The sequence below is a fragment of the Leucopleurus acutus genome (assembly GCF_964270905.1).
Source record: "Leucopleurus acutus genome assembly, chromosome: 14".
Lineage (NCBI taxonomy): Eukaryota > Metazoa > Chordata > Mammalia > Artiodactyla > Delphinidae > Leucopleurus > Leucopleurus acutus.
The window spans coordinates 9,820,038-9,837,536 of record NC_139156.1 but is presented as its reverse complement, the minus strand read 5'-3'; the positions used below and the strand labels follow the sequence as shown (position 1 = coordinate 9,837,536).

The 17,499-nt window shown below is 38.0% G+C and overlaps 1 protein-coding gene across 8 annotated transcripts in view; it reads right to left on the bottom strand.

The window, feature by feature from the left end:
* The window catches only part of ATE1 (arginyltransferase 1), a gene marked incomplete at its 5' end in the record, with an annotated part of 157,354 nt that overhangs the window by 105,465 nt on the left and 34,390 nt on the right, over positions 1-17,499 (bottom strand). For 7 of the 8 annotated variants that reach the window (XM_082854734.1, XM_082854738.1, XM_082854739.1 and 4 more), the window contains one exon: positions 3,324-3,356. The exons of the other annotated variant lie outside the window; for it this stretch is intronic. In XM_082854734.1, the coding sequence (XP_082710860.1) occupies positions 3,324-3,356 (33 nt within the window). The remainder of the gene's footprint in view (positions 1-3,323; positions 3,357-17,499) is intronic. 8 annotated transcript variants of the gene reach the window in all.

Here is a 17,499-nt window from a genome sequence, read left to right as displayed (position 1 = left end):
TGAGACATAAATATTAGACCTTGTGTGCTCTTAGCTAGTCCTGCCAGATTATGGGGAAAAGCTTGCTACTCTCAGCCTTAGCTGTGCCTAGTTTACTTATTTATTCATTCATTCATTCAACGAATATTTACTCAGTGCCTCCTATATAGTACTTAACAATACATGGAAACACAAGGAAACAAGAAAAACACGGTCCTTTCTCATTGAGCTTACATTTGAGAAAAGTCTGTTAGTGAGGGCTATTTAAAAGCATCCTTGCCATTGTTTAGTAACATCTTCAAACTGCTGCTTTGCCCCAGTGAAGTAGATATCAAGCTCCAGCTTCCTTATTTACTCCCTGTGCAGGTTAACTAATCCAGCCTTACTGCCTTCTGCTCAAAACCCCTATTCCTGGTTATTCCTCTGAGCTCTTGCTTAAATGAGAGTCCAGCCTTAATTAAGCATTATCAACATTAACTCTTCATCTCAGCTCCTGCCAATCCCTTTTTTTCCCCAAGACTAGACCCTGTTTCCACATCAATTAGAGATTTCCCTGACGTACATCTCAGTCAAACACTGATTATAACAGCCATCATCAAAAACCTACCAAGGAGGGCTTCCCTGGTGGCGCAGTGGTTGAGAGTCCGCCTGCCAATGCGGGGGACACGGGTTCGTGCCCCGGTCCGGGAGGATTCCGCATGCCGCGGAGCGGCTGGGCCCGTGAGCCACAGCCGCTGGGCCTGTGCGTCGGAGCCTGTGCTCCACAACGAGAGAGGCCACAACAGTGAGAGGCCCGTGTACTGCCAAAAAAAAAAAAAAAACAAAACACGCTACCAAGGTACCTCATTCTCCCCATGTGACTCCTTCGTGGAAGAACAAGAGGTAAAATAATCGAGCGTTTTGTAGTTAACGCTAACATTTGGTGCATCTCCTTCCTAACTAATTTCTGTATACTTAAATTGTTGTTGTTGTTTTACTTAAATTGTTTTTAAACTGAGATCTGCATGTATAATTTTGCATCCTGCTTCTGTCTCTTAGTACAAGCAGAAGTATTTGATACTGCTATTTTTCATCAATATATACGCATGAACATACATGCATGATCACTATTTTAATGGCTACTGGGTGTTCTATCACATGGCCGGCTGCACCATGATTTATATGACCTTTTCCTACAGTTGAACATTTAAATTATTTATAAATTTTTGCCATTATAAATAATGCTGTAACAAACATATTTAAGCAAGTTTTGTCCCAATCTTTATTTCTCTGGCAGTGATTTCTAGATAAGAATTACTCAACCACAAGGTATGCATTTCTATAAGATCTTTAATGTATATGACCAAACTGATTTCTATAAAGGATGAAGTTTAAAAACATCCCATCTCATCACATCATCCCAAGCATTCACTTAAAAATAAAAAAGATATCTTGATAGTTAAAAAACTATATATAACTGCTATTTTAAATTGCATTCCTTTGATTACTTATAAGATTAAACTTTAAAAAACATATTACCATTTGTATGTCAGCTGATCAACTATCTGATAAAATCCAACCAAATATTATGCAAAAGAAAACACTACATTTAAAAATGGTTTCTAAGAGATTATATTAAGTATAATAATCTTTTTATTACACTTTCCCAAATTGCCTCTTAACTTCGTATGTCTTCATGAACCAAATCATGGATTTTTTTTACAAAATCAGATCTAATTTTTCCATCCTTTCCTTTGTGATACTTCCCATTCTATACTTAGAAAGTGCTTTATCGATTAAAGAGTAGACTATATAGTTTACACTGTCTTTAAGTTTCTTATAGTACAGTTTTAATTTTTATTGTTTTTACACCAAACTATTTAAAATTCTGTGTGACAGGCATTGTACTCAGTGTTTACCACACATTATCTCATTTCGTTTTAATAACCCTGTAAGTTAAGTATTATTATTACCTCCACTTTTTAGATTAATTGAAAGATGAAATTACTTACTCATGGGTCACCCAAGGATCTCTCATTTCAAAACCCAGGATCTTTCCAGGCTTTGTTTCCCCTTTGGACCTGGACATTTAGAAAATGTAACCAAGCCTGGATGGTACTACCCCCTGTGGTCTGCTCAATTTCCCCTGGAAATCATTCAAACTGGCCACCACGAGGTCTCAAGGAGGCCACCAGGAGGCTGGGCCACACCACATAACAACAGTAGCTTCAATAAGCACAGAATGCAACATTATGGAAGCAGAAAAGGGAACAACTGCCTCTATGTGGAGCGGTCAGAGAGGGCATCACAAGAGGACACAGCATCTACGCTCACCCTGAAGCGGGATATGATTTGAAGAGGTTGGGAGTGGGGAAGAGAAGTGAGTTTACTTCACAGAGTGAAGTAAACAAATAGAGGCAAAAGGAAGGACAAATGAAAGGCAGGGACGGAGTCTTATCATAGCCTGAGAGAAGAATACAAAATATTAGTAACATGTGAAGAGCGCTTTAAAAACCGCTCCCCTGCCCACTGCTCCATTCGAGAGGTAGAAATTATCTGCATTTTACATATGAGAAAGCTGAGGCTCAGGGAAGCTGCGACTGCCCAGTGCCACATGGCTAGTAAGTGAGGACCTCACCTTAACCCCAGGTTTGGTACCAAGTCCAATGTCCCGCCACACACCCAGCTGCTTCCCCTTTCCGACTCCTTTCCCAAAGTCTCGTCCATCTTCTCCAAGTAATCAACTCCTTATCAACCACAGCTCACACTGATAACTGGTTCTCTGATTATCTAAGAGTTTTCTTTATCTCACAATTTATCGCTGGACTTTCAGTTCTAAATTGCAGAACCATTATGAGAATCAGATGAGAAAGCGAATCTGGCACCTAGAATCATGCCTGTGTCACGATGAAGCTCAGTACAAGGGAAGGCCTCTGCTCTTCCCTAATCAATTCATGGATTTTAGAAGGTTCTCTCAAACTAACTGAAACCTGCTTGATGACAGCCTCTGCCCAGACTTCTCCAGGTCTCCTTTAACACCAGGGCAGTTTACAGAGGATAAGGCCAATGTGAGAGCGGCAAGGGAATAAGGAGATACAACAAGGCTCTTTAAAATGGACTGACTTCATTCTACCTATTAAAATGGCGGCAATGACCTGCTGTGAAGGTCACTGCCCGCACAGAGCTCTGTAACTTACCGGGATAGCTCTGTAACTTATAGGAATTCTTATAAAGGAAAGTCTGCATTCATCTCATTGCTGGTATTGAAGAATACATCATGACGAAATGATCAGTCTTAAATTATCAAATGCCTCACAAAAGATACCAATGGCAATTCTCATATCAAGGTCATTGAGTAATCTTACCTCCAAAGGTGAGCTGCAAAGGAATCTTGTGAACTGCAGAGTCACATTTGAATAAAATCAGTTTCATCCAATAAATGAGCAGCAAAAGAGAACACACAAAAAAAGGAAAAATTATTACAAAATTTTTCAAAAAGAGCACATAAAGCAAACCTGAATGTCTATATATAGTTAACGTTTCTTACACTGTATCATTCATTCACAGACTACAGAAAAGTTCAATCTAGGCCATAGTAAGTACCCAACTATGTGAACGAGTTTAAATAAACATTTTTCAAAATCTGTATAAAAACAAAGCACAACAAATTCGTCCTGAAATATTTTGCTTTTTAAAGTTTTATCTCACAACCCCTATATAATAAAACATTCTCCAAGGGAGGAATCAGCAATCTTCCTAATCATAAATGCCACAGGCAAAGTTAGGTAAATGCCAAGAGAAGAGAAAGATATAACTCAAAGGGGACACCAAGAAAAGAGAGAAATTAAAAAGTCAAGACCAAGAGAGGAGGTTGGGTGAGTGAGAGTGAAGGAAAGGGCAAGTTATTTCTCCGGTACCCAGGCTGTGATGTTTACACTGTTCTGCCCCTTCCTCTTTTTTTCAGCCCCATATGCATATTTTTTCTCTCTGCTCTTTCTCTGACACAAATAGAGCCTTATAAATTTCATCTGAAAATAAGTGTTACATGCTGACTGTTTCTCAGCATTTAAATAAAGAAACTAATTTTGGAGCTGGGGAGGAGCCATGAAAAATGACAAAGCAAATCGCGGATCAGCTCTGAAATGAGGGCCGCCACCTTGCTCCGTGCATGTTCATGCTGGTAATGCATAGTGTTTTCTTAGATGTTATTTACAAAAGCAACACTTCAAATCCTTTGAGATGTATTGTAATAATAAAAAAAAGCCAAGTAATGTAAACTCTGGATCTTACTGAATACAAATTAACTATAATAAAATGCAATGGCAGGTCTGTTGCCAAGCACTCTTGAACTTCCTCTCCACAACAAAGCTCGCTAGTACTCACTGGGAATACAAATAATTTGATTCGCTTTTAGAGGTACACATTGAAATATTTCTCAATGAAATTACATGATGTCTGGGATTTCCTTCAAAATCACTGGGGGGTTGGGAGGAAAGTAATGGTGGGGAATGCACAGATAAAACAAGAAGAGTCATTATATTAAACTAGTGAGGACGGGAGATGAATATATGAGGACTCATTATACAATTCTCCCTACTTTGTGAATGTTTAAAGTTTTCATAATAAAGTTTAAAAAATATATCAGACACTTCCTCCCCCCAAAACTAAAGCAAATATTTTCCTAAAAGACTACTAGTGCATACCAAAGCCACATAATTAACTAGTAAGTATCATCTAGGCCTTAGATGACAGGGTATACTAAAATAAAGGCACTGTAAGATTTTTTTCTTAATTTAAATGATATTAATATGCAATTCAATTATATTAACTGTTAGAGGAGAAATTTCTGAAAGTGCAAGATACACCAAATTTTAAAATTTCATAATGCTGATATGAAGCACATAATTCTATTGAAATTTAAAGTGCAACCTTTGTGGTCTTGGATTCTTTTTACATTAGCCTAACATAAACAATCTCTGCCCTTCCTCCCAAGAATAAAAAGTAATACTTGAAAGACTACCCAGTTTTAATAGTGGAGAAAAATGAGGCATGGTGCATTTTTATTTTAAAATGAGAAATTTGCTAATGTAGGGTTTCCGTGCTTTTCTCCAGTATGTGCATGTTAACTATATTATACATACTCCATTAGAATTTAGAAGTACTTCTGGTTCAGTCGTACTTAATGCATCAATTATGATGGAAGTGTGAAATAAAATTCATATTTTATGGCAAGATAAGAAAATTTTAAACATAAAAAATTTTTCTGTCCTTTGGCCTCCTCTCTCCCCTCTAATGTACACTGTGTATCTGCGTTATGCAGCCACCAAACCTCCTCAACAATAAAGCGCAACATTCTCCCAGCACCAATAAGACAACTCCTTAAAAGATAACATTCCATCTTGATCTTGTAAGGGGTCACACAACCCATCTCTTTGTACTTGCAGATCTGGATTGTGTAAGTCAATAATACATCATTTAATGTACAGGCCCCTGTGTCAAAAAACTTCTATAATTGTGCTTTGACTTCTAACGGGCAGAACAGTTCTTGGAGCTTTCTGAGAGGCTGTTCCCAGGTTATAATCCTCAGTTTAGCTTGAATAAAATTTTCCATTTCTTTCTTAGTTTGACTGGACTGATTAATTTTTCATCTGACAGAAGTCACTTTAAATAATGATAGAGTAGCATATACTCTCCAAGAAAACTATTGTCTCTCCTTGAAGCTCCAATAATTTACACACATCTTTGTCATGTACATATGTAACATTCCTGTCACAGTTTTTTTCAAAACAGACCTAAAAATTCTCTTCCTGTTTGAAGCTGCCAAAACATGAACTATATAAATACAGTTCTCAGTCAGCAAAGCAGTAAAACAGAACAACAAATCACAAGGCACACATTCACTATCCTATTCACAGGACACGAAAAAGGCTGAAAAAGGCTTTGTCTACTTCAGTGGACCAGAAAAACCCATTGCTGCTTTCCCTTCCGTTAATTACTTAGTAAATTTTTTCATAGTGAAATGACGCATATTATATTCAGTCGAAAAGAAGGTAATACTTTGAAAAACAATAATCATAAAACAGCAAATATAACTGCAAAATACATTTTGTATATACACTGAAATTGATAACAGAAATAGACACCTTTTAACAAATACCACCGTGATGTTAGATCAGTACCAAAAATGGCTCAATTCTGCTGTGAATCTAAAACTTCTCTAAAAAAAAAGTAAAGCCTGCTATAATGTAGGGGAGCAGAATTTGCCACCCCAAAATGTGTCTCTTTGGAATATTATCTTAAACTGGTTATTTTCTAAGAAACGGCAGAATTCAGGAAAACTCTGAAAACCAAGTAGGAGTTGCCCCTTTGCAAGAAAACATTTACATTAGTAATGGAAATATTTTGTAAGGGTGTCTCCCTTGCTGTATCTGGAGGAGGAGGAAAATGTAACCAACCTGCCAAATACATAGAAATAAAAACAGCAAATCAGGTGACAGAGGAATATGTTCCAAACTAAGGAACAAGATAAAACCCCAGAAGAAGAATTAAGTGAAGTAGAGATGAGCAATCTATCTGATAAAGAGTTCAAGGTGATGATCATAAAGATGCTCAAAGAACTCGGGAGAAGAATGGATGAACAGAGTGAGGAGTCGGATATTTTTAACAAAGAGAAAATATAAAAAAGAACCAAACAGAGGTGAAGTGTACAATAACTGAAATAATACACTATGGGACTTCCCTGGTGGTCCAGTGGATAAGACTTCAGGCTGCCAATGCAAGGGGCCCGGGGTTCAATCCCTGGTCAGGGAACTAGATCCCGCGTGCCCCAACTAAGAGTCCGCATGCCACAACTAAAAGAGCTCACTTGCCACAACTAAAGATCCTGCATGCTGCAAGGAAGATCCCATGTGTCGCAACTAAGACCCAGCGCAGCCAAATAAATAAATATTTTAAAAAATAGTAACAGTAATACATTATAAGGAATCAAGAGTAGATTAGATGATACAGAGGAAGAGATGGGCAAGTTGGACGATAAACAGTGGAAATCACCAAAGCTAAACAGGAAAAAGAAGAAAAAAAAAGAAATGAGGACAGTTTAAGAGACCTCTGTAACAGCATCACGTGTCCTAACATTCTCATTTGTAGGGGTCCCAGAAGGAGGAGAGAGAGAGAGAGAGAGAGAGAGAGAGAGACAGGGGCACAGAGGACATATGTCAGTACATAATAGCTGAAAACTTCCCTAACCTGGAAAAGGAATCAGATATCCAAGTCCAGGAAGCACAGACAGCCCAAACAGGATCAACCCAAAGAAGACCATACAAAGACACACCGTACTTAAAATGGCAAAAATTAAAGATAAAGCTACAACAAAGGAGGCAAGAAGGCAAGAATATACAATGGGGAAAAGACAGTCTCCTCAATAAACTGTGTTGGGAAAACTGGACAGCTGCATGTAAAAAAATCCAACTGGACTACTCTCTCACATCATGCACAAAAATAAATTTTAAATGGATTAAAGACTTAAATTTATTTTTTAAAATATTTTATGAAGTATAGTTGATTTACAATGTTGTGTTAATTTCTGCTGTATAGCAGTGATTCAGTTATACATATATATATATTCTTTTCATATTCTTTTCCATTATGGTTTATCATAGGATACTGAATACAGTTCCCTGTGCCATACAGTAGGACCCTGCTGTTTTTCCATCCTCTATATACTAGTTTGCAACTGCTAATCCCACACTGTCAGTCCTTCCCCCTCCCACCGCACCCCCTGCCCTGGCAACCACAAGTCTCTTCTCTATGTAAAGACTTAAATTTAAATGTAAGATCTGAAACCACAAAACTTCTAGAAGAAAACACAGGCAGTACACTCTTTGACATCAGTCTTAGTAATGTATTTTTGGTATGTCTCCTCAGGCAAGGGAAATAAAAGCAAAAATAAACAAATAGGACTACATCAAACTAAAAAGCTTTTTGCACAGAGAAGGAAACTATCAACAAAGCGAAAAGGCCACCTACTGAATGGGAGAAGATATTTGCAAACAATATATCTGATACAGGGTTGCCACCCAAAATATACAATTCAACATCAAAAAAAGAAATACCCTGATTAAGAAATGGGCAGAGGACCTGAAATGACATTTTTCCAAAGAAGACATATAGATGGACAACAGGCACATGAAAAGATGCTCAACATCACTAATCATCAGGGAAATGCAAATCAAAACCACCATGAGATATCACCTCACACCTGAAATGACTATTATAAAAAATACAACAAACAACAAGTGCTGGCAAGGATGTGGCAAAAAGGGAACCCACGTGCACTGTTGGTGGGAATGTAAACTGGTGCAGTGACGATGGAAAATAGTATGGAGATTCCTCAAACAATTAAAAATAGAAGTACCATCCAATCTAGCAATTCCACTCCTGGGTATTTATCATAAGAAAACACTAATTCAAAAAGATATATGCACCCATATGTTCACTGCAGCATTATTTACAATAGCCAAGATATGGAAGCAACCTAAGTGCCCATTAACAGATGAACAGATAGGGCAATGTGGTACACACACATACATATACATATACACACACAATGGAATTTTTTTTTTTTTTGGCCGCACCATGCAGCATGTGGAATCTTAGCTCCCTGACCAAGGATTGAACCTGCGCCCCCTATGGTAGAAACATGAAATCTTAACCACTGTACCACCAGGGAAGTCCCCACACAATGGAATATTACTTAGCCATAAAAAATGAAATCTTTCAATCCCTTTCCATCTTTCAAACTAAGATCCCACAAGCTGTGCAGCCTTAATTAAAATAAAATGAAATCTTGCCATTTGCAACAAATGGATGGACCTAGAGGGTATTATGATAAGTGAAAGAAGTCAGAGAAAGACAAATACAGTATGATTTCACTTATATGTGGAACCTAAAAAACAAATGAACAAACATAAACAGAAAAAGTTATAGATACAGAAAACAAACAGTTGGTTGCCAGAGGGGAGGAACATGGAGGGAGGAGAGGTGAGGGAGGTACAAACTTCCAGTTGCAAAATAAATGAGTCACAGGCATGAAATGTACAGTGTGTGGAATACAGTCAGTAACAGTGTAACACCTTTGTATGGTGACAGACCATAACTAGAATTATCATGGTGCTCATTTTGAAATGCATAAAAATATCAAATCACATGTTGTGTTAACAGGAACTAACACAGTACTGTACGTCAATTATACTTCAAACACAAACAAGCAAACTCATAGGAAAAGAGATCAGATTTGTGGTTACCAGAGGCAGAGGTGGGGGGAAGGGAAACTGGATGAAGGCAGTTAAAAAGTACAAACTTCTGGGCTCCCCTGGTGGTGCAGTGGTTGAGAGTCCACCTGCCCATGCAGGGGACACAGGTTCGTGCCCCGGTCCGGGAGGATCCCACATGCCGCGGAGCGGCTGGGCCCGTGAGCCATGGCCGCTGAGCCTGCGCGTCCGGAGCCTGTGCTCCGCAACGGGAGAGGCCGCAACAGTGAGAGGCCCGCGTACAGCAAAAAAAAAAAAAAAAAAAGTACAAACTTCCAGTTATAAGATAAGTCAGGACTAGAGTTGTAATGCACAACATGATAAACATAATTAACACTGCTATATGCTATATATGACAGTTTTCAATAGAGTAAATCCTAAGAGTTCTCACTGCAAGGAAAAAATTTTTTTCTATTTGTTTAATTTTGTATCTTTATGAGATGATGGATGGTCATTAAGCTTATTAAGATCATCATTTCATGATGTTGTCAGTCAAATCATTATGCTGTACACCTTAAACTTATACAGTGCTGTATGTCAATTATTTTTCAATAAAACTGGAAGAAAATAAAAAGAGGGGCTTCCCTGGTGGTGCAGTGGTTAAGAATCCAGCTGCCAATGCAGGGGACACGGGTTCGAGCCCTGGGCCGGGAGGATCCCACATGCCGCGAAGCAACTAAGTTGTGTGCCACAACTACTGAGCCTGCGTTCTAGAGCCCGCAAGCCACAACTACTGAAGCCCGTGTACCTAGCACCCGTGCTCCGCAACAAGAGAAGCCACCGCAACGAGACGCCCGCATGCAGCACAACAAAGAGTAGCCTCCGCTCGCCGCAACTAGAGAAAGCCCGCATGCAGCAGCAAAGACTCAGCACAGCCATAAATAAATAAATAAATAAATAGAATTTTAAAAACTAATAAAAAGAGAAAAGGGATACACACAGATCAATGCTATTGCTATACAGTCACTTACTGACCTTGCTTCTCTTGCAGCACTCTTACTCACCCCTCCTAGTACCATTATTCTATTCATCATCAGTAGCCTGTCTCGTAATACCTTCTCATTCCTTTCAGAGAAGTACCTAATGCTTACCAAAATTTTCTAAACAGTTTTCCAAGAACACAAAATTGTAGTTAAACCTCCTGTCAGTTATAAGCAGTAAATTCTTTTTCCAAGACTTGTTATTAACCATGCCGGTTACTGGGGGCAGGGTGGGGTGGGGGAATAAACAGGAGAGAAGAATACACACTACCAATTTTGTCAAAATATCCCAGTAAAACTATAATCAACCACTTATCTTTGTAATGTAAAATATTCCACACATAAGTAATTTAAGCTAATATCTTCCTGAAATGCCTTTTCTATTTAATAAGGAACCATGTTAAATTCCTATATAAAGAAGAAGGAACACCCAACAGCATTTTTTCAAGATAAGCCACAATTTTTTCCCCGAAACCAAAGAACGTCAGTGAGGTACACCTATGCGTCAGAGCGGAATTCTAAGTCTCATAACTGCTCATATGGATTATCCAGAATTTCCCTGCATTAACAAGTACTTCTGCTGGTCCTGTTCCCTTAGCCTTTCACCCTAGTACACGTACTTTCTTACAAACTGTTAGACGACAAGTCTGACTACATTAGTCTATAATCTAATAATTAATCAAATAATTAACTAATTTAACATTAGTCTATAATCTAAATTTATTTAAAATTTTACAATGATCAACCTAAATCATACCTCAATGTAAAATATCAAGGAGTATAGTTGCTTTACAATATTGTGTTAGTTTATACTGTCCAGCAAAGTCAATGTATACACATATCCCCTCTTTTATGGATTTCCTTCTCATATAGGTCAGCACAGAGCACTGTCTAGAGTTCCCTGTGCTATACAGTAGGTTCTCACTAGTTATCTACTTTATACATAGTATCAGTAGTATATATATGTCAATCCCAATCTCCCAATTTTCTATCTAGATTTTGGAAGCTTTAATTATGAGTCTAAATTACATTAAGTTAAACTCCCTCCCCACCCCATTTAAAAAGTCATCAACAGAATGAAAATTAAATCTGTACTTAATAGCAAGTCAAAACTAAGGTTTGAGAACTAAGACCCTGTTTATCCTAATTTTGGTAAAAAGAGCTGATTCAGGTAATTCTGTAAATTCATTTTTACATCTATTCCCTATCCCATTTGTTAGCAATGCAGCTGAAAGAAATGACCGCCTGTACTACCTTTTTTGGTTAGACCCAGAACCTTGGACAGGACATTAAGCTTCAATAAATCTTAAAAGATGACAATGAAAACCTAATTTACATTCTAACATATTTAAAGCTATGTCTTCTGAGCCATTAAATCTCCTTTTTTGCTGATGGAAAGAACAGTGATATAAGAATTAGTCTGCAATCTCACCAGCTCTAGCTACTTGAGTACTTACATTATTTAGGTCTTAGTTTTCTATCTACAAAATGATTTCAGCCTAATCACCTTCACCAGTGGTATCCTGTGGCATGTCAAGTTCCCAAAACACTCTCTAAAAAATGATTCCATGGCCCAATAAGTTTGGGAAATGCTGCATACTGTTGCTGTCTCACTTCCCCTTCATCTTAGAGAAGTACAAGGTATACTGACAAATTACAGGCCCTGAGAATTCCCACAGTCAAACAAAAAACCCTAGAAGATGAATAAGTTCTGGGGATCTAAAGCACAGCATTGTGATTACAGAGAACAATACTATACTATATACTTGAAAGTTGTTAAGAGAGTAAGTCTTGAATGTTCTCACCACAAAAGAGAAATGGTAATTATGTGACATGATGGAAGTGTTGGCTAACTCTATGGTGGTAACAATATTGCAACATACCTATATCAAATGAATATGTTGTACACCTTAAAGGTACACAACATTACATAACTATATGCCAATATAGTTAGAAAAACAAAAAAAACCTTTCAATTTCATTTAATCTAGTGCTTTCCGAAGTTTCATAACCAAAGAGATCTGTTTGCTGGTTGGTTGGGTTTTAATTTCATGTAACATTTATTAACATTCCACAGAACCAATATTCCACAAAACTCATTCTAAGAAACACTGGCCCCTGCCAACTCTGAATCATTTTCCCCAATCTATACTTAATAGAAATGCTCACTGAAAATACTCAGTATGGCTGTTTACAGTGTCAGAAAAATCTAATATAAACTATGAATGAATCAATGGCTCTTCTCCCCCCTTTAAAAGTCATGGTCCCTACCCAATAATATCCCTCAAGGGGATCCTTGAAATATTTAGCACTTTGGATTGGTGAAGGGACTAATGCTCAAGCCCACACCATGGAAGGAACTGTAACAAATGCCTCTTTAAAGATTAACATCGGCCCAGAATTACGAAAGTCCGTAACGCTAACACACAGAGCGAGCTATAAATGTTTTGCTCATAGTGTTGAATCCAGTTTGCTAATGCACATCCTAATTAGTGAGCTACTTCAGTGCATATTCTTTTACTCCTTGCAATGCTCTCCCCAATTTCTAACAGCAATAGGGATTTGGGCTATAATTAAGTCACTCACTAACACCTACCTCATGTGTTCACTATAATAACTGTATATTTTATAAACAGTGGCTCTGTATCTATTAACACAAGTAGTATACATTTGAACTTATTATTTACTACCTCCAACTTTGGTGTTCCTGTTCCTAAAATTAAAAGGTTAAATTTGAAACATGAATCTATAAATCTAGAAAACAATGCCCTAATTCTATAGCTTGAAGAGCTATACTCAAAGAAAATGGAATCTAAAAGAATTTTGTTGCTTTTCAACATTACCAGCAGTGAACAAAACCACCATGAACAGAGTTCACATCAAAATGCAAAGAAAAGGAGTTCTTGGCAAAGTCACCAAAAGGAATACCCACTAAAGAAAGACTCAAGTGCTGGTGACATCATGTACTAAGAACAGAACTGTTCGCTTCTCTAATGGGAGAATCATTCTATCACGGGACCCTATGACCTAAAGACTTGCCTGTTTACAACATCAAATAAGTTAAGGACCAGCCCAAAATATTAAAATATCTCATAAGAAGTGTGGAAATAATTTCTGAAGTGTGTTTAAAAGAAAAAGTACCTTAGGATTTCTTTAAAGTCAACATTGGGACCAAACTTTTATGTAATAAGAGAAATCCTTAAATCTGTTGCTTTCTTAATCTATAAACTGTGTTCAAAAATGCAACAAAATGGAAAGACTTGCCTGGTGGCGCAGTGGATAAGAATCTGCCTGCCAATGCAGGGGACACGGTTCAATCCCTGGTACGAAAAGATCCCACATGCCACGGAGCAACTAAGCCCGTGTGCCACAACTACTGAGCCTGTGCTCTAGAGTCCGCAATCCACAACTACTGAAGCCCACGCGCCTAGAGCCGGTGCTCCGCAACAAGAGAAGCCACCGCAAGGAGAAGCCCGCGCACTGCAGTGAAGAGTAGCCCCTGCTCACCACGACTAGAGAAAGCCCACACGCAGCCACGAAAACCCAACGCAGCCAAAAACAAATAAACTTAAAAAAAGAATGCAACAAAATGGAAACACTTTAAAATTGCATTTTTCTAAAAATAATATTTTCTTAGGTATTGAGTATAGGTATTTCCAGATTGGGAAAGGTATTTGGAATATACTTATACAGGCAGCCCTCCAAGTTCCGTATCCACAGACTCAACCAACCGTGGATGGAAAATATATTTTTTTTAATTCCAGAAAGTTCCCCAAAGAGTACATACATATGTGAAAATTCAATAAGCTGTATATCCAAGATTTGCACACCTTAATTTTAAAAAAGGAAATAAAAAGAAAAAAAATATTGTATTTCTCCTGGGGATTTTTCCTAAAAATCACTGAAACAACAGAATTTTACAGTTAAGAGGAATCCTGGCAGTTATCTAGTCCAACAGCTTTAGTTTACATCTAGATAAACTGAGGTCCAGAAATGTTACATTAGTTTACAGTCAGTTAGCAACAAAACTAGGATTAGAACCTAGAAGCTTTTTCCAATCCACGTTTCCCTTCATTATATCATTGACTAAACACAACCATTAATCAGAATTCACCAAGGAGGCAATAAAGCCCAAAGATACCAAGTCTCTGTTATAAAACAACACTAAAATGTGGTGGTATATAGGTGTTCAGGTAACAAAGAAACAAAGTAACAAGTCTATAACAAAACATATAAATTTTTAAGATAATGAAAATCAGCCAATGAATGGCAAAAAGAAAGAGGAGATTAAAAAAACAAAACACTCATAAGCGACACAGATAAGAAAGGAGATGCGCCACGCCTTGTTTTCCAGCCTCACCAATGTTCCTGCTGTTCTGTGAACACGTCATGCCTGAAATGTACCTCCCAAAGAAGCGCACAGGTGCATGCTCTCCATCCAGGTGTCTGCCAAGCAGCCCCTCTCCTCAGAGCCTCTCCTGACGTCTTCATATAATTATCACCACCACCTCTGTCCCTCACCGCTTCTTCACTCTTCCTGTTAGTGGGTACTATACCGACACTATACTGCATACTTACTTGTTTATTCATCCTCCTCACTAGCATATAATCTCCCTGAGGTTGAGAATGTTTCTCTCTTGTTCACTACCCAGAGTCTAAAATGATGCCTGGCACATAGTAGGGATAGGGACTCAATGAATATTTGCTGCTTAAATGCCTAGATGCATTCATTCATTTGTGAATTGGATTAATCAATTCATAAACGAATAAATGAATATCCATATTCTGCTCTTTTCCCCTATGTGTCTTCATGGCCCCTGGCTACTTTGCAAAATTGTGTCATTTGGTCGAGGTGAGATGCCACAAACAGAGAGAAGCAGTCACCAGTAACCAAGAGCTGGTATCTGTGAAGAAACAGCCTGTGCCCTTCTCATCAGCTCTCCTCAGGACCACCTATGTCCTCAATACACTCCTTTAATTTCCTGCAGGGAAACTTCCAGTATTATTTTTGAGGAGCAACTACTCAAAAGATTACTGAGGACAAAACTAGGTATCACTTAAATGGCACTAAGTTGGTAAAAGAATCCAAATTGACCTTGAAAAACTGGGTGTCTTCCAAAAATCTGAATGACATGAATTAGGGATAAGCAGAAAATACCACAAAACTTAGAAATAAAGTCTCTTAGCAGGAGAGCACAGTCAAAACAAAATTTATTTTAAAAGCTCTCTAGTCAAAGTACTAAGAAATTGAATATATTATCAGCAATTTAATTATTATTGAAAATACTCGATTATATTAACACATGAATAATGGTTACAGGTACTGCTTGCGTACTTATCAGACCAACTGATCCCAGGCAAGATCAAATGTCTCTACATCATGCCAGGTAACATATATTTCCATTACTCTTTAATATTATTGGGATTTTAACATTTTAAACATTAATGCAAACTTATTAAAAGAAGTTTTTCATTTTTTAAAATGTGCAGAGGACCGTGTCTTATTCATCTATGCATCCCCATGACCTACCACAGTGACTGGAACATGCAAGGAATTAAATATTTATATGATTGGTTGAATAGAAGAATCACATTCCTCCACAGCCCAGGAGAAAGAAACATGGGAGCCATTCCAAGTGTAAGACTTTGAGCTATTTCTAGAATGACTGTCGCAGAAAAGTCAACATGTATGTTATTTTACAGACAATATTTACAGACCTACACAAATATATCCCCTATTTTTTACACATTTACATATTCTGGATTTTAAAAATCACATATATAATGTATATATTTACTTTTATAATTAACTACTGACTAGAAGCAAATCAACTGCTTTTTAATCATGCAAGCAGTTAGCTAAACTTATTTGGCATATCATATGAATTTCCACAGCAAAAACACAAACTTTCCTTGTTTAGGCCAGTCCTCAATAGGTGACACTGTTCACTTGTCAAGTCATTACCAGGAGGTCATAAAACTTGAAGCTCCTCAGGCTTAATGGAAAAAGCAGACCTAAAATACAAAAACTAAAGACAAACGGCAATGGTGCCCACAACAAGATGATCCCTATCACACTAGCTTTGCACTCACTAAAATGTGGTTAACTCGTAGGGGTCAATTTCTCAACACTCTCTCAGCTTTTACTTCTTATAGAAGGACCACTGTCAAGAGCTTTGACATCATATGAATTTTCCTTTGGCTTCACGTCACAAGTTTCAAGAACGCTATTTTCTTTCTTGCAGTTTTCCATTTGGCAAAAATTGAGTTCTCTCTCCATCTGTTTCTTTTTTAAAATGTATTTATTTTTATTTATTTTTGGCTGCGTTGGGTCTTTGTTGCTGCGTGTGGGCTTTCTCTAGTTTCAGCGAGCGGGGGCTACTCTTTGTTGCAGTGCGTGGGCTTCTCTTGTTGCAGAGCAGGGGCTCTAGGTGCGCGGGCTTCAGTAGTTGCGGCGCGTGGGCTCAGTAGTTGTGGCTCGTGGGTTCTAGAGTGCAGGCTCAGTAGTTGTGGCACACGGGCTTAGTTGCTCCGTGGCATGTGGGATCTTTCTAAACCAGGGCTCGAACCTGTGTCCCCTGCGTTGGCAGGCGGATTCTTAACCACTGCACCACCAAGGAAGCCCTCCAGCTGTTTCTTTTGTTTGTTTGTTTGTTTGTTTATACTGCAGGTTCTTATTAGTCATCAATTTTATACACATCAGTGTATACATGTCAATCCCAATTGCCCAATTCAGCACACCACCATCCCCATCCCACCAGGGTTTTCCCCCCTTGGTGTCCATAAGTTTGTTCTCTACATCTGTGTCTCAACTTCTGCCCTGCAAACCAGTTCATCTGTACCATTTTTCTAGGTTCCACATACATGTGTTAATATACGATATTTGTTTTTCTCTTTGTGACTTATTTCACTCTGTATGACAGTCTCTAGATCCATCCACGTCTCAACAAATGACTCAATTTTGTTCCTTTTTATGGCTGAGTAATATTCCATTGTATATATGTACCACATCTTCTTTATCCATTCGTCTGTCGATAGGCATTTAGGTTGCTTCCATCCAGCTGTTTCTTAAAAATAGTCAACTCAGTTGCCCGTTCATTCAATGAATGTTCACTAGGCATCTACTCCATTCCTGGCACTCGGAATTGTATATTCCTTCTGACTCTGACAGAGTATTTTATAAGTTGGTTTACAAGCACAAAGTATACCACAGATTATGGTAGTTTAATACAATATAGCTAATTTTTCAAAAG